This window comes from Cheilinus undulatus, linkage group 9, assembly GCF_018320785.1.
Source record: "Cheilinus undulatus linkage group 9, ASM1832078v1, whole genome shotgun sequence".
Taxonomy (NCBI): domain Eukaryota; kingdom Metazoa; phylum Chordata; class Actinopteri; order Labriformes; family Labridae; genus Cheilinus; species Cheilinus undulatus.
In genome coordinates this window covers 25097296-25119440 of record NC_054873.1, presented here as the reverse complement: position 1 = coordinate 25119440, position 22145 = coordinate 25097296, and the positions used below count along the sequence as shown (strand labels likewise).

The 22145-nt window shown below is 41.9% G+C and overlaps 1 protein-coding gene across 1 annotated transcript in view; it reads left to right on the top strand.

Annotated features, from left to right (window-relative positions):
• Window positions 1-22145, top strand: part of igf1ra (insulin-like growth factor 1a receptor) — a 102337-nt gene that overhangs the window by 61746 nt on the left and 18446 nt on the right. The window contains exons 3-10 of the mRNA XM_041794718.1: window positions 13379-13679; window positions 14539-14675; window positions 15112-15256; window positions 17285-17493; window positions 17586-17712; window positions 18313-18548; window positions 18628-18795; window positions 19367-19574. Of these exons, the coding sequence (XP_041650652.1) occupies window positions 13379-13679; window positions 14539-14675; window positions 15112-15256; window positions 17285-17493; window positions 17586-17712; window positions 18313-18548; window positions 18628-18795; window positions 19367-19574 (1531 nt within the window). The remainder of the gene's footprint in view (window positions 1-13378; window positions 13680-14538; window positions 14676-15111; window positions 15257-17284; window positions 17494-17585; window positions 17713-18312; window positions 18549-18627; window positions 18796-19366; window positions 19575-22145) is intronic.

Genomic DNA, 22145 nt, shown 5'->3' with positions numbered 1-22145 from the left:
TTTCACTCCATTGAGAAATGGTTCCTACTCATTATAGAACTTTTTTATGCTTTATATAGAGCTTTATCTTACTCTAAACAGATTAATTTTACTTTTTATATAGAGCTGCATTTTACTCTAAATAGGCTGAGGAAAGAGCATGATCTATCCACCTGTAAAGGAAAGAACAACATTTTTTAAGTCTACAAGTTTTATACTTAATATTCTAATATTAAAGATAAAAATTTAGGACCTAGGAGTAGAGCATGAGACAAGGTAAGGTTAAAGGAGTTTATTTCACAATAACAATAGTGCAAATAGTCGTGAGTGTACTGGCTGGTGGCTGGCAGAGATCACTGAGGCACTGCAAAAGAGGCGGACAAGAAGGTGTTAGACAAGGCATAAAAACCTCACTGAAAAATCACTAGCAAAAATAACTAGATTCAAAGGTTGGAGATGAGCCGGGTTACCACACTGGATTGCTGTAGTATACTCTGGCGTCTGAAGGTTCAACATGAGGTGATGAAAAGGTGATCTTGATTTCCAGTGATTTACTGCAGCTGTGACACCTAATGAGCTGCAGCTGTAACTGCGTAGTGCTCCTGCCCTCACCAACCAGGTTGTGGTGAGAGAGAGTGAGAGACACATCTCCAATACAAAAACGATATAAACACAGCACATCACATAAACAGCATTTGACTGTTCAATAAACTCTTGGGACAATAAGCTTTCTAGCTCTGGTTCAATATAACTTCACCTCTCTTGATTCTCAGCCAGCTCTTTTCAATACAAGAGTTGTGTGATGGAGGCTGAATTGAGACTTTAGAGGTGGGTGTGGTCAAAGTTTTACTCCATCAGAATTTCATCTGTTTTATCTGTCAAATCGACTGTTTTTTAAGGAAAATATTCTTAAATCTGGAAAAATTACTCCCCAGATTTTCTAGTGTAGGTTGCAATGCACATTTCACTGAACAGCACTTAACACACGCTATATCTTCATCACAGCATTACACAATGTTATCACACATCAGTCTTTCCATATCATGCAGTCCAAATACCAACTAGATTTTTTTTAAACATGTCAAAGATATGGTCACTTTTATAAGATAAAAAACTGTGAAAATAAGTTAAAAATCAGCCTTGGTCTACATGTGTGGAGGTTTTCAACACACAGATGCCTGTCAGGGGACAGGTGGGTAAACTTCCAGGTATTAGACTGTGGCTGCAAACATCCAACATCTGTGTTTAGTTTGTTATATTTCTTCCCAGTCTCGCGTGGAAAGTGTTCATTTAATGGACACCATGTACACCATATCATAACCCTGATCATATCTCGGCAGTCAATTTTACTGGTTGCTCTCACGAGTGTCTCCTCATTCACAGCAGGAATTAGACTGCTGCATGTAGGAAGTTGAAGCCCGACATGCTCTCACTAACCCTCAGTCAGCAGTGCAACACTGCACTGCCAGGAAACACACTGCATTTAATGAAGCAGATCTGGGAAGTCAGGTATTTTTAGAAGCCACTTTTAGTGAGAGGAAACACCTCAGAATCTGTGAAAAATGCCACAGTTCTCCCAGGAGTTATTTTTCCCCTAATAATGCCAATCTTAGCATCCCAGCTGTGCAGCTTATTGCCTGCTGAACATGCGAAAGACACAGGGATTTCTGAGAATGTAATTATTAACTTTATTTAGTTAGAGATACAGCTGCTGATGAAGCTTTTTGTAGTTGATATGTTTGATAGAGTCATAGAGCAGGCATCTGAACAATAAAGCTTGATTGAGATGTTTTTAATGATTCTGAGTGATGAATCATTTGATGGCTTTTATTTACAAACCAAAAGATATGACAGTATCTGCAAGCAAGACCTTAGAGGAAGTGGAAGAATTGGCTGATTTGATGAGGACGATACAGTAGCTGCGTCTTTATACTTAAATATAACTGTGAAGGCTAGCCTACAGGGACTCAGAGGTTCATCAGGTCCAGGCTAAGTCATAGGGTGAGACCTTACTAGTCATTTTTTTACATGTAAACATGTTTTTTTTGAATGCACTGTTTATTTTAACTCCAGAGATCGGATTCCTCAGTGTTCATGGGACTTGGATGAAGGCTTAAGCAACTCAGACAAGAAATGATGAAAGATCCAGCTAAAAAACAATAAACTTTTTGTGACTTGTATAGTATTACTAATCTTACAAATATATTCAGAGTTGTGCCTTCAGCTTTACATGTCATAAAAAAGTGTTTCTCAGCTTGTGTGCTGGGACCCAAGAGTGGGTCAAGGCATGTAGGGCACTAAGGATTCATCACAGGGCCATAGCACAGCCCAAGCCTGGGTCAGCAGTCAAGGTTAAGCTCAATAGCATCTCTTTGTCCGGACCTTTTTGCCCCTGGTAAAACACCCAGAGACTGCCTGCTAGGTCTGGGGGATATGGCCTAAAAATCACATCACAGTATTTTTCTTGCTGTTGACGGTAACAGTATGTTATCACGGTATTACAAAATTAAAACGAGATAATGCTTTTCAATCCCAATTCAATACCGCTTTCCCACTAAGGTTAGCGTGTAAAAGCCTTTTTTTTAAACGTGGGTAAACCCACTATCAATCGGCAAGTAACTCCTTTCCCATTGCCAGCAGACCCAGGTCTGAACGCCAGCAGACGAGCTGCATGGCTGTTTTATTTTCCTCTGGTGAGTCAAGCTGACGTCATCACTTTGATGACATCATCATCAGCGCGCCGAAACACAGCTAGGTAAACAATGGAAAGGAGCATGGAAGCCATGGACACGGTGGTTGTATATATATGTTGTATATAGTTGTGTCTCGCACAGTCCCTGTGACCTGGCGCCAAATCTCCTCTTCACCACGGATCAGTAGAAGCTCTCTGATCTCACTGTCTTGCCAGTGCTGTGCCATCTTGCAAATATAAATCTCACACGCTGAGTCCAAAAAAACAACAATGCTCATTCCTCAGCTGCCAGCGTCCTTTTGTTGCCCCAAGTTATGGGTGCGATATTATGACGTAGGCCGATCAGAGGCGAGCCGATAAAAACCCGTGTCCATTGCAGGGTCAGTCAACATGGGTCTGAATGCTGATTAGAGTCTTTCCCACTGCTGACAGGAGCAGATTGTTAGCGTGTCTAAACAGGTTTTTCGCCCAGTGGGAAAGGGGTCCAAGTGTTATAAACCCCCTTCTTTTCTTAAAACAAGCCTTTGATGGCATACTCATTTTATGTCTAAGATAGGAGCACAGAAAATATGTTTGGCACCCTAGGCCATACTTACTCACCATATCCACCCTTTACTGCACTCTAAAGGTGTGGACTTTGATAATTGTCAGCAGATTATTTTCCCATGCACCTGGACATCCAGAGCCAGACGAGGCTTGTGTCAATCCTCCTTCCTGCCTGATGATGCCCTTAGTGCATGCCACGGAGTCAGGCGTTGCCATGATTGAGATCAGCTGATCTCACACTGGCCTTCATCAGCTTAAGGCCAGCTGATTTGCTGTAAGCATGCTGTCAGCTAGTTGCTCTCATGCTGCCTTATTTAAACTGCTCTAGCCTGGCTACGCTCTGCTGCTCTCTCTGCAAGGTGCTCTTGCAACCCTCCTCCACCCCAGCTCCTCCTTCATGCTGCTTCTGACTTAATCATTGTTATTTGGTGTCATTAATAGCTGCTCTGTTCTGGGGGTTTTTTTTGGCAAAGGAAGAGCATGAATGTGTGCTGTTCCTGCTTGATGCTTTCCACGTAGCCTAGTTGAAGTGCAGCAGCATCCCAGAGCAGCCACAAAATGATAGCAAAAATGTTGATTAATAACTGCTGATAAATAAATTATTATAGCCACAAATCATGTTTTTCTTGACAAAGTGGTCCCGACTGAACTATTCCTCACTTCAGCCTCGGTTTTTGGCCCAAGTATGTCGAAAAATTCTGCATAGAACTGGATATCATATAACGGCCTTGAATATCTGCAAAATATACAAGTATAGCATCAGGTATAGGTGGTTGCCAAGGGCACTGCACACCCAAGGGGGCCCTTTGTGAGCTCTGAACATTTTGAAAGAAGCCCCAAGCATAGAACAACTACCAGACTGTCTACATCCCCACACCCCTCTCAGCTCTGCTTGACTCAGCTCACCTTTGCACAGGAGACACTCAGTGTTCTTTACATTAAAAAGAATTCTGCTCTCTCTCTGTGCTAAGACACCTCAATAGAAATGTTTAAGCCACTCTTCCCATCATGAAATTAATTACAATTACAATTAACCACAGTATTGCCTGATGATGGCTAGCTTTTAAATATTCCTCACAATAAAGCAAAAGAAATGATTAATAAAATTCATGCAGAGTTTAATTTTTTGTGTAAAAACAGTTGATTTGATCTTCTTACTCACTTTTTCCACTGTTTACGTTTTAATAGCTTTCAGACAGTCCTCTTTCTTTTCAGTGATAAAAACCCAAAGTGTTTTCACATGTGATGCTGCTGCATACCTGTGTCCTGTTAGTAAGAGCAGTAAACAAAAAAGCAACAACAAAAACAGCAGCAGCTGCAGGATGGGACCGAGCCGGAGGGTAGAAGGAAAGTCTGTTTTTGTGTGTGTGTGTGCATGTGTGTGTGTGTTGTTGTGACTGAATGCGAGTGAGGGGAAATGCCACGCATGCCTGAACACACAGACTAGCACATAGTTGTGTGAAAAACACATTGCTGGTCTTTAGTGGGCATGGGAGTGGAAGAGACTCAGAAACAGAGGGACAGGGAGGAGCGGGCTCATACTCACCTTTGTGCACAGGACTAAACAGAGATTTAAACAAGCCAGCTGTCTGCATGAGAAAATCACGTCATGATCACCGTGCAATGTTAGGACAAAAACACGCTTATCAGCAGAGTATGTGCACCTGAAAAAGAGTAAAAAAACACCACCTTAGATTAAAATCACTCCATCACGGCTCTTGAGACTCTCTCGCCGTAACGGTACGACGGCACTGGAATCTGTGATGCGGTTTGACTTTGGCTGTAAGTGGAGGAAGCATCCTCTCTCTGGCTGTCTGGGCTGATGTGGTTTAAACAAGTGTCTGGAGTGATCCACCGGGGGCTCCCAGGGAGGATCGAGTTGCCGGATGAGGATGTGGCCTGATGGAGCACAGGGAGATTGAGGGGGGTCAGCCCACGATCCAGGGCTGCAGCAGCCCTGATAGGCCTGCTGTCTGCTACTGTACTCCCTTTCTGCTACCTCACTGTCTGCTCTCTGGTAACCTGAGTGTGCATAGAGCAGGAGGCAGTGTGCTGGATTACTGTAGTGTGCAGAGTGAATACCTGAGTAAATGGAGGTGATGCACAGATAAATATAATCATGTCCTAATGGAGCTATGGCCTATTCATATTAGGGAGCAAAGAGCATCATGATCACATCCTAATTTTAAAAAAAAATCATAATTAAATAATTAAATTAATAATTAAATCATTATTAAAATGTTTAACTTTTTGCTTATCCATCTACATATTTTTATGCTGTGCTTTTCATAGTGTGGGCCAGGTATTTTATTATGATCAAATACTTGATTATATGCAGTTTCCCTGTACATAGACAATACTTGGGTGGGCCACACAGGTATATTTACGGCCAACTTATTATATTTTCTGACAATTAAAAAAAAAGTTGTGTTTAATTGCTATCTGCATGTGCTGTAGAGAAGTCCACTAGTATGTCCCATCCATACATGCATGGATTGTGCTGCCACATCTTAAGTAAAAAAAAACATGCATTGCATGCTGTTGTTTTCTGTAGATATTATCCTGTACTCCTGCTCACTAGGATAATGGTAGGATATGCTATCTTGTCAGTAATGAAGCTTTAAACACCCTGTTTGCCTGCTATGATTACAGACTATCAAGTGAAACATTTCAAAAAGCAAGTGATGAGCATCTTTATACAACGTACTGCTGCTGAGTACTATCAAAAGAGTGGAACCATTCTGCAGTACCACTCACTTTCCAGTAACAGGAATTTATCAGTACCCTCTGAGACATTATGTTTAGGGAAGAGTTTGCCGACTCACAAAGTGTATTTCAATCAGGAGATACTTAAAACAAGTTAATAATTTATTCCACAAGTTTGGAAATGCGAAATGTCTTTGGCAGATCGACTCCATCGTGACGCCTTTATGTACTTGAAGGGTTAGTGAGGCCCACAGCAGAGTAAGATACCCCCCTATATGGGTAAAATGTAATGAGATGCAATGGAGGTGGCTGGGGTGGAGGGTTGCAGCGGTTGCACAACAATAGACCGTGGAAAACAACAGATTTTAAAATTTGACAACAGCAGGTGATTGCAGAGAAAGAAGTCATGGCAGAATGGGATTGGCTCAGAGCCTAAGTGAGTACCAGCTGATTACCAGAGCAGGACAACGGGGGCACGTGAATGAGTGATTATTGGTGGATGAAAGGATGAATAGAAATGAAACAGTTTTCTGGCTTGAACTTACACTAAGTTTCATTTAAAGAATGGATATGAGATATCTGAAGATGAGCATTCATGTTGTAATTCTCTCTTTATGAAATGAGTTTCATGTTATGGTTGTGGGAGGGTTTAAATGCACCCCAGAAGTTCTTGGGTATGTTTACACTGCAGGCCTTTATGCTGATCTTTTTCCCAGATCTGATATTTTTGTTTGGCTATTCACACTGCAGTCAAACTCCAAAAGATCAGATATGTATCTGATTTAGAACCACATATAAAAGTGGCCTGAATCTGTTATGAAAAGATCAGATCCAGGGCGACTTGTGCTGTGCCAGAAAAAAATCAGATATGGGTCACTTTTAACTGCAGTGTGAATATGGCCTTTCAGGTTTCAAAGTGGACTGCTGTTTAGTTTGGTGAAGGCTGATATAGTGATAAATGTGTTGTTCATCTTTGTTAGGATTGTGCATATTTTGATTTAGTTGTTTGTCCCTTATTAATTCAAGCTATTTTTTCTCTTAGATTAGGGGAAGATCTCTTGTGCTTTGTTTCTTCATCTCTCTTGTAACATCTCCCTCAGTTTTTTATTCAGAACTGTTGCCATATTTTTGCTTTAAACTAAACTGATTTTAAAATAGTCAGTAAAAATGAATACCGTCCTCTAACCCTTTCGTACTTAACGCTCAGCCATGTTTCAGTCATTCCTGTGAAGAGTCAGACCTATTTAATGGAGTAAAGTGACTCAGGCTTGTGGCAGAGCAAGGCTACATCTGTTCAGGTTCTCCTTTAACTTTTGGCTTTCGAATCGGTGCAAAAGCCATGCTTAATTACTATGGTTACCGACCCCCCCACACCCCCACCCTCCCTATGCCTGCTCAAGAGAGGACTTGTTTACCATCTCTGCTCCAGACTCAATAACATGTCAGTCATCGGGATTAGAACCTCCCCTGCCCACCTGCCATTGGTCGAGCTCGTCGCTCCCAGTTTAACCCCCACCCTCCTCTTTCCCGACACCCTCCTCCCTCTGGCTCCTCCCCCCCAGCCCCACTGTGAATAATGAATGATTTCCCAACTGTCTGTCACGCTTCCTACTTATCTTCAATGACACAGGGAAAACATACTGTGCTTTGATATGTCCTGAAGAATGAAGCACTCCATCTTTCACTCCATCTTTTACTCTTTCTCTCCTTTATGCCAATTAATGGCTTGGGGAAAATCTGAACCAAATTCTTGGTATTTTCACACATCATGCTTCTTTTTCTTCTTCTTCTGCAGGCTGCTGGCTGTAACCCCGTCACCGGCCTCCTAATGTAAACAGTGTAGTAGTCAACTAACACAGCGTGCTCTCCAGCAAACAGGACATGACTCGCATTCAGATAAGGAGAATGCTGCACTGCAATCCTTCTCTCATGCACCAGCCTTTTTTTATTCAATAAAGCCGTGCATCTGTTTGAGAATCTTACGCTGAACCCCATGACCCATCCTCCCACCTACATATGAACACACATCTCCAAGCAGACAGTGCTGAAATCTCGCTCAGATTGAAGTTGCTTTTTTTTGGGGAAAGAGGAGGGGTAACACATAGTTGAAGGGCTCTGGTCAAATGACCCTAAACCTTTCTTGTCTAACAGAGGAGTTGTGGCTGTGTTTACTCCTGTTTAATTCTGGTCTGAAAATGATACCAACATCCTTCCTTGCATGTTATATATTTGTCTTTTAGTTATTTCCTCGCCTCCGTGATCATGTGTGCAGCCTAAATAGTGCCCTCATCTCAAGTTTCCTCAGCAATTTCTGAAGTTGTGTTCATGCTGAAAGGAACAAGGAATTAACATTCTCAGCTCTTGAATCCTCTGCAGCCTAAAACATTCTGCAGATTCTTCGCATAGTCCAGCCACCGACAGATACCTTTAAAACAAAAAGCAAACACACAGCACTTGTCAGTCCCTTGTCAGGCCTATCAGCAATGCCTCTTCCACCCTCTGTGGCTGCATTTTATTGTATGGATTCTCCAGCAGCAGCTGTTAAAAAGGAGCCTCCTCGGTGCTGATTTTTGTTTCTTGTGTTCAAGCTTTCTGGAGTAGGCTCTGTTTGTTGAAGGGGGGATTGTGTAACTACTATAAGAGAGAAACACCATCATGAACCTCCCCACCCTTCCAATCTCTTAATAAACTCTGCAGACCATTGTCAAACTTTGGTCTTCTCCAATTCAACCTCTCTTTATGTAACACAGCAAGCACTGTAATGGGGTCACATGCCAACCAGCTGATGCCTCTGGTTTATTACCGCTCGTGTTCGACTACTTTGAGGATGATGACGTCTAATCTGAAGAGGAGCCCCTTGTTCAATAGTCCCTTTCCTTTGAAGTAGTGGAAACCCACAATGCCCTGCATAGCTATGTGTGGAGAGCAGCAGTGTGGAAATAGGGCCGCATTAGGTGCATCTATAAATAGTGGATTGTATCCTTGATACCACGGGTTGTTTGGTCACACAGTGAAACCAGGTTGACTTATATGGAAAGCAGCACCCCCTCCCCCTCCCTGTCTTTCTCACTGCTTTCTTCTGGAGAGAGGTGTGCATGTTTGTAATACTTCATTGACGAATCTGTAAAAATGATGCAGAAGGAAAAAGGGACCTCCTCCAACACGGCTCATTAGAGTTTGCTTTGGCTGCCCCCTTTTGGTCAGATTCCAAGAAAATCCAGCCACACTTGTATCTCTTTTTTTCTTCACCTCTTACTTTTTGCATCCTTGGTTGTCTTTCTTTAAACTCTCTGACACAGTGTCTTATTTCCAATCAGATCCCAGCTGCCATATGAAGACCTGCATGTGTTGGCATAGGAGTTTTTACAGAAGACCAACCATTTTTCTCAGACCTGTTCCAAGAGTAGTCAGACTGTTCATGAAGTACAGCAGAGTGGGTTGACTTCTATGACCGCAGAACGTGAACATAATGTGAATCTATACTTAGTACGGGAAAAGGCCAGATAGCTAAAGACTCTCACGCCATGCAGGAACTGGTCAAGGTCTGTCTTTATCAGGAGAAGTTATTAAAAATTCCTGAGGTGCTGCAGTAAATTTCACAATTCAGATAATGCATCAGGACTTCTGACTGAGATTTTTTCCTTTTGGCTTGTCAAAGTGGAAACAGATTTCTACATGGTATTTAACCATTGAAAATATGTAAAAAAAATAAGTGACTGCATAAATATTCACCCTCTTCAAAGTATTGGACCTGGTGAATTGGGGATCACTGGAGTGCAATGAATTTGTCTCAGGAGACTGTAGTATGGAGACACCTGTGTCTGGAAGGTCCAGTCACTCGTCAATCAGTATTCCTGGCTACCATTACACCATGAAGACAAAAGAACAGCCAAGCAACTCAGAGAAAAGGTGATTGAAAAATATAAGTCAGGGGATGAATGCCAAAAAATTCCAAAGGACTAAACACCAAACACTGCACATCGCCACAAGCACACCATCCCCACTGTGAAACACAGTTGTGGCAGCATCATGCTGTACAGATGCTTCTTGGCAGCCGGCCATGGAAGACTTGTAAAGGTAGAGGTTAACATGAATGTGGCAAAATAAAGGAAATTCCTGGAGGACAATCTTATTTAGTCTGCAAGAGAACTTTGCCTTTGGAGAAAAGTTATTTTCCAGCAAATCCAAAACATACAGTAAAAGCTTCACAGATGTTTTTTTAAAGACAACAAGGTGAATGTTCTGGTGTGGCTGAGTCAAAGCCCAGACCTCAATCCAGTAGATAATTTGTGGCTGGACTTGAAAACGGCTGTCCACACCCAATCCTCATGCAGCCTGACAGAGCTTAAGCAGTTTTGCTAAGAAGGATGGAGTAAAATTGAAGTGTCCAGATGTGCAAGCCTGATTGAGAACTCACTGCTGTGATCGCAGCCAAAGGTACATCTACTAAATACTGACATGAAGGTGGTGAATATTTATGCAATTGCTTATTTTACCTTTTTGCAGGATCTTTCAGTCAAAAAAGCAAAGTTATATTGACAATGATTCAACATCAACACAAGAGTAAAGCATCCAAGAGTGTTAACACTTTTTATAGGCGCTGTAATTTTGACTGCATTTGAGACAGTATGAACTGTCAGCATAGAGATGATCATTCATTCCCCTTCTTCTGGTGAAGTTGGCGCTGTGGGAGTGTGCGTTTGCTCTGCAGCATTGCTTTAGTGCACCATCACGTTCTCAACCTACAAAGATGTTTTTAAAGGCAACATGAAATATTCATGGAGAGATTAGCTCAGCAGCCGGCTTCATTCTCTCCTCTAACCAATTCACAAAAGAGAAGCACTGATGCTCAATCACCCGTGTTTAATTTAAAAGCAAATAAACAAGCAGCGCTCCTTTTCCTCTTTCTTCTGAGCACATACACACACTCACATACTAACTTGCATGGGCACACCTCACATAAACATGACTTCATCATGTGTGTCTTGAGGGCTGACTCAAGGCCGAGAGGTAAAATCAGTCATGTAGATTGTGCTAACACACATGAAAGAGTGGTGAAATGTATGTTTTAGTGTACTTTGTCTAAGTGTGTGTGAGTGTGTGCATTTCCTCCAGATCTGGCTTCGTACCAGGAGTTGGTTGCTAAGGAACCAGGAGTGTGGAGCCTCTTATTTCAGCTCAGTTCAGTGTAGTTCAGTTCAGCTTATTGCCCCTGTGGGGAAATTTGTTTTGCAGCAACACAGAGCACAACAATGAATAGTAAACACTTCAGGCTCTAATACACAAACAAGCTCATGTAGTGGGGCATGTGTTGGGCGGCTGTTGCACCTTTATTGAGCCATAGGAGAGTGGAAAGTGTCAGAAACAAGTGAGGGAGAGAGAGGGAGTGGGGAATGACACACAGGAAAGGAGCTGATGCTGATTGGTCCATCTGTTCTCAGAGTGGGCACAAACATTTCAGATGAAAGCTTTTTAAGATGTATCTGCCTGATGATGGACATGGAAACCAGCTAATCCACTGGTTTTGCAAGACTGAATAACTGACAAAGGGTGATTTTTTTTCAGCAGATGATTTCTTATCTGTTTCACATTTCCCAAAAGACACTTGAACCCTTGGCCCAGTGTTTCCTGGAGTAGCTCCTTATCCAATAACAAAGAACAGAAATCATTATTACTAGTCCTTTCACAATCATTCATACAACACACACTCAAGCACACACACTCCAGGTGCTTTTTCTATGAAGTGGATTCATTTGAAAGTAGGGCAGCTCTTCCTGCAGTGTCTCCACATTAGTTAACAGGGGGAATCATCTTCGTTCCTTCCACTTCATCCACTTTTCCAGTACATCTCTCTTCCACTAGGCTAATAAAATCTTTTGAACATTAGATACAGATGCTTTACATTTGTTGCCATAAAGGTGCTAAACTGATTACCAGAGAAAACTGGTAAATCTGCATTCAGGAACTGATCAAATTAGTCTTATTTCTTCAATAAGTAAATCTGTGTAGCTTTTTTATTTTCTGTGCCAGAGTTCAGAATTGTTAGGACTATTTTTTCCCAAGTTTAAAACATTTACGACCCTTTTCTTAGCTCTGTTAAATAAATCTGACAAACTGTCAGGGTGCATAATCTGTCAAATTTACAACCTGCCCTGAGATACAAGGCTTATTGATAACATCTTGTTATGAGTTTGGCCTTCTCAATGATGCTCAGCAAGCAACGAGGAGCTTCTATTATTCAAGTTGCTTAAGCTTAATTTGAAACACCCCACACAATCATTTCACTCTTGCTTTCTTTCATACAGTTTGCACGATAGTTCAGTCTTAGAGGCTTTAGTAACAGTGGGGGTGAGAGTACTGTTTGTTCTTTTATCATTCAATAAAATATCATCATACTTTTAAATGATTTTAAATGTTCCTTTGTTTATTGGGTTGTGTTTGCAGATTTTACAAAGCAAGAAGCAGTTTGCTAGAAAATGTACTGAAACACAGATTAGCGTTTACCTCCATGTTCCTGCTCATTTACAGATGAATTAATACTGCACTTATAGTTCAGTCAGTTGAGACTTAATACAAGTTTAATTTAATTTAAATAATTTAAAGAGAAATGTGCAAAGTCTTAGGTGATTAGACTCCATCATTAAGACTGCATTTCCTTAGAGGGGTAGTGTGGCAAACAGCAGGAATAGGATACCCCCTATGGAGGCAGGATCAGATGAGGAGTAGACTTCTGAGAAGCTGGACCAGGAACCACTGAGGTGGCTTGGAGGAGGAGACTGAGGTGTTGCAGGATGGGATGAGCAGAAGACCTGTGAAGATCTGGACTAGATGCTGATGAACTGAATGGAGGTGGCTGGGGCGGAGGAGGGTTGCAGTGTCCACAGTGAAACGACAGGCTGGCTGTGAAAGAGAGAAAGACTTAAAATGTGACAGGTGCATGATGGTCAGATGAGGTTGAATGCCCATAATCAGTTAATCACCAGAGCAAAAAGACAAAAAGAATGGAGGAAGGGAGAGGTATGAATGAGAGGTCACTGAGCTCCGTTTGTTTTTTTATTAAAGTGCAGATAACAGTATTCTTAAACATATGTGCCTTAATTATAGCACCTTTTTTGTTGCTTTGTTGAAGCAGTTACACATGTTGATTTCACTTTCTAATCTCTCAGGAGTGTGTGATGCTGTTTAATTGTATTGTGGTTTTATAACAGGTGTTTCTATTGCTTTGTCAACCTCATAAAAGGAATGAGGTCAGGCTTTATAACACAAACATCTCTCTTTAAATCATTTGCTACCATATTCTATTATTCTCTAACTGGACATGACATTTAACGTCTTAGTTTGCTGTCTTTTTCAATTTTCATCAACTTTTATTTGTTTTAAAAAAGTGTCCATCTGTGCAGATGTTCTCGCCCCACCCTAACTAACCTCTTCTCCATATTTCTCTCTCGTTTCCAGTTTGTCCGAGTCACTGCAAGCTGGCCTGCACAGACAGAGGAGAGTGCTGCCACAGTCAGTGCCTGGGCAGCTGTACTGAACCGAACAACGACATGGCCTGCTCCGCCTGCCTCCACTACCACCACGCAGGCCGCTGCGTGCCGGACTGTCCCCCTGACACCTTCAAGTTTGAGGGCTGGCAGTGCATCACCATGGACGTGTGCTCCCAAGTACACCTGCCAGGCGACAATCACTTTGTGATCCACAGGGGAGAGTGTATGCCCGACTGCCCACCTGGCTTCACCCGCAATGAGACCAATCGGTAAAGACGCGTACTCACCTCCCGCGTGATAAGAAAAACTAAGTTGATAAAATATACCTAAAAAAGCTAGTCAAACAGATTGTTTATTTGATGTCAAAAGTTCTTAAGACTGAAGTACTTCTCTCTAATGTCTGAATGCAAACTAATCAGAACCTTCTCTTTTTCATGGTGAGAGCCAAAGGTCATAGCATAGATTTCTTTCTGACTAGCAAAGTGGATTCTCTCAGCACTCAAAGCTCTGTGTGCTTGATGTGTATAATGCATAATTAATTGATTTGCATAAAGCATCCTTGAGCTGAACTGAACCTGACCACACTCCTTTCTTACTCAAAGTAAGAAGTGCTAGAAGGTTAAAAGCATGTTGCATGTTTAAAGATTGAAGTTTACACTTCTTAGACTGATAAGAAAGAGAGTTAGAGGTACCAGGAGACCCAGCACAAACATGCACCTTCCATTTCCTTTGTTAACATGAATAAGGAAATGTCTTTGTTTGCAACATTCCTTTCTGTTTTGTCTCCACAATCCCCAAACTCTCCCCTTTTCGTGTCTCAGCTGCCGTATATTTGTTGGCCTTAGAGCTGCTGTTTTGTCTCTGAGGTCAACACAGTGAGTCACTCTCTCACGAAAGCCGAGTTCAGACGAGGGCCCATAAAAGATTAAGCTCTAAGTTTGAGCGCTGACCTTGTATCATTCAGTGAATTTATTTGCTTGAATCCTTTGGAATGCCTGGGAGGTAGGGAGTGGACGAATTAATGCAGAGCGAGGTTTAAAAGTTCACGTAGGATGTTTTGCTCTTTTTATTTGACCAGTTTAATTTTCTTCACATGAACTTCTTCATGCCTTTTTTTTCTCTACACAGCATGCTATGCAGTGCCTGCATTGGCCCGTGTGATAAACCCTGCACCACCTCCGTCATTGACTCTGTGGATGCTGCTCAGCTTCTCAAAGAGTGCACTGTAATCGAAGGCAACCTGGACATCAACCTCCGTAGAGGAAGTGAGTGCACCTGCAGAAACAACATGCCTTCAGCACATAAAATCCTGTAAAACTTGTGGTTCAATCTATCAATACACACCAGAGCAGACTAAACAAACTTTCCTATGCTATGTTACACCTGACTAATAAAGACAGAGAAAGCAAAGATGCTGATTGTGTTAGCTCCTGTGAGGACCACTAAATCAACATTACATCGGCTTCCTGCACTCTAACCCAATTATCACATTACGTTATAGTGCTGTTTATTTGCTCAGTTGACAGGATGGCTCACAAGCTAATCTCTACATATGATAAAGCTCCTACAACACAGCGCTCTGTGCAATATTTGCATTTAGAGATAGCCTTGGTGTTATAGTAGCTGTGGACGTCCCTGTGGGTAATTAAGTGTGCCTTTAATATGCTGTTTTGTGTGCATGTGTTTATCCTCTGTCCCCAGATAACATAGCGTCTGAGCTGGAAAGCTTCATGGGATTGATCCAAACAGTGACGGGCTATGTGAAGATCCGACACTCCCACGCACTTGGCTCGCTGTCCTTTCTCAAGAGCCTGCGTTACATCAATGGGCAGGAACTCATCGACAAGTACGGCTCGTCTGCCCTGTCTGTCTGAGTGTAAATGTGTCTGTGAGTGCGTGTGTGTGGTGGCTGAGGGAATTAGAGACCAAACTCAGTCCAGGAGGATTCTGCCACCAACATTTTATTAAAGAGACAGTCCTTAAAGGAGTATGGATCTTAAAATAAGTGTCCAGACACTGACAACAGGTCTATCATCCTTGCCTTAACACTGGTATCTCCTAGATATGAGGGAAGGTTTTTTTTTTTTTGTAATGGTCAAAGGGGTCATGGGAAATCCTGTCGCCCTCCTTGTTGTCGTGGTTTCTCCCAGGGTAAAGTTTCACTCAGAGGAATGCTGACGATGGCAGGCATTCACTCCCCTCTCGAGGTGTTCCGCTGCATTGCTTGGACGGCTCTTGCTCAAAGCACTAGCTTGGCACTGTTTTTGTTTCAACTCATTCTCAGTACAAATACGGCTCATTATCAGACTGACACACAGACCTGAGCTGATGAGAAGTCCACCTGTGATAGTGCTTAATGCTGCCACCAGGTGGACAAATTTTTAGCCAAATTCCTGTTGACCTCTGCTTTTTTATACATTTTCATCCCTCTGGAAAATACAGGTTCATCCAAAAAAAAAAAAGATTATCATATGAAAGCATTTTCCTATGATTCACTTAAAAAAGTTAAAATTCCATATATTTTACATTCATCTAATAAAAAGTGATATATTTCAAGACTTTTTTTGTTTTAATCTTGATGATTACAGCTCACCAAAATCTAAAATCCACTTATCTTAAAATATTAGAATATTGTTTAAGTCCAATTTCCAAAGTTTTCCTGAGCCTTTATTTTCTTACTCTGGTTTAGTACACACAACTGCAATCATGGGGATGACTGCTGACTTGACAAATGTCCAAAAGACAATCATTGACACCCTTTGGTGGCAGTGGGTAAGCCACAGTAGGTCATTACTGAAAGGACAGGCTGTTCTCAGAGACTGTATCATACGATATTCACAGAAAGTTTACTGGAAGAGATTAGGTGGTAAGAAAAGGTGCCAAAATGACAGGCATGAGCTCAGCCTTCAGAGGATTGTCAAGTAAAGCAGATTCAAGAACTAAGAGGGACTTCACAAGGAGTTGACTGATGCTGGAGTCAGTGGATCAAGAGCCACCACACATAGACGGGTCCAGGAAATGGGCTACAAGTGTTGTTCTTAGTGTCAGTCCAATTCTGAACCATCTTCAGAAGCATCTCATGTGGGCTTAGAAGAAAAACCACTGGACTGTTGCTCAGTGGTCCAAAGTCCTGTTTTCAGTTTAAAGTAAATTTTGAATTTCATTGGGAAATCAAGGTCCCAGAGTTTGGAGGATGGTCAAAGAGACACAGAATCCAAGGTGCTTGAAGTCCAGCGTTTTCGGTTTCTACAGTCAGTGATGGTTTAGGGTGCCATGCCATCTGCTGCTGTTGGTCCACTGTGCTTTATCAAGTTCAGAGTCAACACTGTCAGCTGTCTACCAGGAGATTTTAGAGCACTTTCTGCTTCCATCTGCTAAGAAGCTTTATGGAGAAACTGATTTTCTTTTTCCAGCAGGACTTGGCACCTGCCCACAGTAAAGCTAAACTACCAGAAACTGGTTTACTGACCATGGTATTACTGTGCTTGATTGGCCAGTCAACTGATCTGACCTGAACCCCATAGAGAATCCCTGGGGAAATGTTTAAGAGGAAGTAGAGAGACACAGGACTCAACAATAGAGACAGGCTGAAGGCTTCATAACACCCCAGCAGTGCCACAGACTGATTGGCTCCATGCCACATAGATGCAGTAATTTGTGCTAAATGAGTTCCAACCAAGTACTAGGTTTATAAAATGAGCATAATTGTCCAGAAGTTCAACATTTCTGTATTATAAATCATTTTTTGGACTGGTGTTTTGTGATATTCTAATATTTTGAGGTACTGGATTTTTTATTTTGTGAGCTGTGAACTGTAATCTTTAACATTTAAACAAAAAATATTGAAGTCTTAACCTCTTCTTTCTGTCATCAGCATGTACGCGTTCTCGGCTATTGACAACCAGAACTTGCAGTACCTGTGGGACTGGAATCAACACAATCTGACGATCCTGAACGGGCGTCTCTTCTTCCGTCTGAACCCCAAGCTCTGCATGTCTGAGATTCACAAGATGTGGGATAAGACGGGCATCACTGTGAAGCCAGAGGAAGGAGATTTCCGTAATAATGGTGAAAGAGCAAGCTGTGAGTATCCTTACATGGATTGAAAAATGTGCATATGTTATAACTTCTTTCTGATGATATGTCTCATTAATGGGTCATCTTTGTCACAACAGGTGAAAGTCACATTTTAAAATTTAAGTCTAACATCACAACCAGCCACACAATCAAGATGACATGGGAGCGCTACCGGCCACCGGACTACAGAGACCTGATCAGCTTCATCGTCTACTACAAAGAGTCGTGAGTACACACACAAACATCATAGTATACACGAAAATAAACTCTACATGGTAGCAGAGCAAGAAGAAATAGTGGTCGAAACACATTTTTAACAGAAATAACAAACAAAGTGTTTATGTGGAAAAATATGATATTTGTCTGGTTTTGTATATTTTACCCCAATCAGTACTTACTGTGAGTATTTTTTTTGTTTTGAGCCTTTGCATGGATTTCCTGCCTTAAAGGACCTTCCGATTTCAGATGACCAATTGGACAAGCCCACTAATGCAAAACAAACCACCAAGATTACCTCATATTCACAAAATCCAAGTCAGCTCATTGTTCTAGATCTGGAATTGATTATCTGTCAGATTTCCTTATTGAACATTAACAAAGTGAACAAATGGCTGCCTTGAAGGAAGTAAATCAATCAAAAGTCATGTGTTATGATTATAAAAAGGTTGGCAATTTGTAAAATATACAACATTTGTAAATAAAGAGCTAAAATATACAAAACTAGTGGAAGTATTATGTGATTAATCCATCTGTTTGACCCTCAGACCTAAAATTTGGATAGAAACTGTTTTTTTTAAAATGTACATCCTTTTTGGTCCTTTTCAGCCCTTTTCAAAACATCACAGAGTTTGACGGCCAGGACGGCTGTGGCTCCAACAGCTGGCATATGGTGGATGTGGATCTCCCTCAGGATAAAAACGCGGACCCAAAAGTCAGTCTACAACACCTTAAACCCTGGACCCAGTACGCTATTATTGTGAAGGCCATTACTCTTCAGGTGGATCACAAACACATCAATGGGGCTAAAAGCGAGATCGTCTATATTCGTACTCGTCCATCATGTAAGTTTGACCATCAGTCTGGGGTTCGAATCTTTTCTTGTTGAGTAAATAACTTATCCTGACTTTTGCACTCTTGCAGTGCCATCCATGCCAAAAGATCCCCGTGCATTTGCAAACTCCTCCACCAAGCTGATTGTGAAGTGGATGCCTCCAGCCTTCCCCAACGGCAACCTGACATACTACTTGATCCGCTGGCAGCGACAGCCTGAAGACAGAGAGCTCTATCACCATAACTACTGCTCAAAAGGTTGGGATTATTCAGTTTTTAGAACAAAAGTTATTGTGCCATTGTTTGATCTTCCTGATTATCATCATTTCCTCGTTGAAACCAAAGTTAACTACAGACATACAGACTGGTATTAATCTTCTCTTCTTACTCAGGGCAAGAATATAAATATGTTTTTCCAGGGGTGGAAAGAAACTGATCACATTTACTCAGATTACTGTAATTGAGAAGTCCACTTTTGTTGTCTACACAGTAGCACATAGAGAGAAAATGATTCCACATCACATCCCAAAACAGCAAAAACTGTAATGTTGATATCTCTGTTCAATGTTTCAGAGTTGATTTTAACTCCTGAAGTGTAATTTAACCCCATTTTGAGTGAAATGGTCTTCAGTTTTGGAGTTTTTTTCCAATGTTGATCCACCAGTGTAAATCTAAGCTATTAGATCTGCAATTTCAAATCTGGGGATATGTGTGGACGGAGTGTTTAGTTGTGTTTAGTGTACAGTGATCGCTGCTGGGGTTCCTTTGCGGGAAGTATGCCACAAAGTAGTAAAAGCATCTTTGTTAATCTTTGTGCTTCTTGAAACAGAGCTGAAGATCCCGATCCGCATCCCAGCTAAGGGGCTCACAGACATGGATGACAACACCAAGCCCACCAAGTCTGACCTGGCAGGGCCAGAGAAGAGTCAGTGTTGTGCTTGCCAGAGTACACCAGAACAGATAGCCCGAGCTGGGGACGACCGCGTCTTCTTTAAACTTTTTGAGAACTTTCTTCACAATGCCATCTTCCTGCCAAGGTAAACCATGACTGAAATCAGCCTCGCTGTGATCTCCTTAAGACTGGTTACAGCGCCCAGTCTGTACCGCCTTGTTTGCCTTGACAGGTCAGAATGAGAAACGAGGTGGTGGCCTGGGTGCAAACAGCTCCTCTTTGGAGCTGAAGGGATCCTGCCATGGGGGCGTTGATAGACCGCGCAGGGGCTTGGATTGGCCTTTTTTGTCAGGCTGTGCATATGAGGGGACACGCTGAGTCGGATCCACAGCCTTCTTGTGGCTTTCTGTTGCCGTGGCAACAGTGGCACGGGGGGATGTTGGGGACTTAGCAGGCAGCAATTTAAGCAACACAAACAAACCCAGGAGAGAGATGTGATTAAGGAGTCTGAAGGGCCCAGTTTGGCTGCACACTCGTAGCTGCTTAGGCCTTTGTTTCACACAATAGAGACTGACATCTGCATTGTGTTATCATTTAACTTACTCGTGGCTAAGCTCTGTTCTTCTCCCATGATCCTTTATTCTTGTTCACACACTCTCACACAACGTATGCATCTGTAACATCCATGACAGTTAAATATGGAGACCTTTTATACATATTGTTGCAGCCTTTGAATAACGTTTAGCATCCTCCTCTGCTGCTTTGTAATGCTCTTGTGGAATTGGATCAATATGTCTCTGGAGGATGAATAATAAAACACGCTTTCTGTGGTAATTAAACACATATCTGCCCCTCCTCAGCGCTCCTGCAGCTCTCTCTGGCTCTGTTGATTTGTTATAGTATAGCTGTCAAGGAAACAGGCGGGTGGTAGGTCCCTGGGCCTGCAGCATTCAGGGTTCAGCCTGCGTATGCACAGACTCTCCACTGTAACAGAGCCAGCATTATTACAAACCACTCCAGGGAAAGGCCTCGAAAATTGAGGAGGTTTTTTCAAAAGTTCAGGGTTTAGACCTGGGGTGAGGAAAAGGAGGATGGGCGAAAACAGAAACAGAAAGAAGAGGAAATGTTTTCCATTCTGTCCCGCTCCACTCGGCACTTCACTCTCCTCCTCCCCTTGCACGCTCCCTTTGTCCGGGACTTTCTTTTTTTTCTGGAGCGAGACAGCTGCCAGGAAATGTACAGTGAATCCATCTGGAATTTAAATGAATGAGGGAAGAGCCCCATCAGTGCTGGAAGACAAACAGAAAGTAAGGAAGGCAGGCAGACTGATTTACTGGGGGAGAGGAGGTTTACTGCCAGTGTCAGTTTAGGAGAGCTCCTGGTGCGATCCAAAACCTGTCATCATCTTAGAGAAGTTTTATTTACAGTAATCACCTGATGTTAAAACTCATGATGAATGTATGCAAGATGAAATGATAAAGACTCCCTAGAACTTACCCATATCCAGACATCTTTCACTTGTCTTGTGCAACATGCGTCCTGCTCTCCACAGGCTCCATGTGTAGTCCTCTGTGGAGCTCATTGCAGAGAGGTAGATCTTTTTTTAGCGAGTGAGCGAGGTCAGGACACTAACTGTAGTAACTCACTAGTTATAAGGTCATGCTTCAGTCAGCTAAGGAGCTTCTTATTGCACACAGGAAAATGAGATTCCTCTAGTTTTCTTCTTCTCTTGGCCTCTCCATGAGGCTGATCAATTTGTCTTTGTCTTGTTTTTCACTTAAAATACATGGGATAGTTTAAGATTTGCATGCTACTCTGCTGTCAGTTTGCATCATTTTGATGTACTGTCTGTACTAGCAGGATTGTACTACACCAGTTATATCTGCCAAAGAAGAATGTTGACATGTGAGTGCGACTGGACTCTCCCACAGGTCTGTCTGAGTCTGTGGGTGTATGTTTGTACAGACACAAAAGATGCAGGACTCTGGGTCTCTACAGATAAGCTTCTTGGTTTGCACTTTGTAAACTTTTTCACTGATCAAACTGTTAGTGAATCAACTGAAGATTACCAATCAGATTTTAAACATTCAAATGTTTTTAGTACTTTTTAAACATTAAGCAGTACTGCATTTCTTTGCCTAGATACGCTAGATGGTCAAAATAATCCAGCTGCCTGATCATTCTACTAACAAGGACTAGAATGACATTTTATTGAAATACTGTTTCTGTGAGAATTTGTCCTCATTCACTCTGTACAGCATTTATGAGGTCAGGCACTGATGCTTGATGAGAATGCCTGGTTGCACTCTGTGGAAGTAGAGGTTCAGAACTCTTCAGCAATGGAATCCGCAGAGTGTTTGCCACTACGCACCATGCACCTTAGCAGTGATTTACCCCGCTCTTTGATTTTAACTGGTCTTCCACTGCAAGGCTGAGTTTCTGTTGCTCCTAAACACTTTCACTTTCTTGTTTTATTTTTAACAGTTTTTTGTTCCTTTATTTTAGCAGACCAAGGTCTCGGTGGGTTTAAATTTCAAAGACAACACACACAAAGCACAAAACAACAAATATACAACATAAAGACATTTTGCCAGAGTACAGTTTAGCTTGCATCAGTACAGTAGCTTGTTCAGGAAATCATGAATCTTATTTCTTACAGGGGTTTTCTGCCTTCTAATTAGACAATTCAAATTAATGTCCCTGATTTAGCATTCGA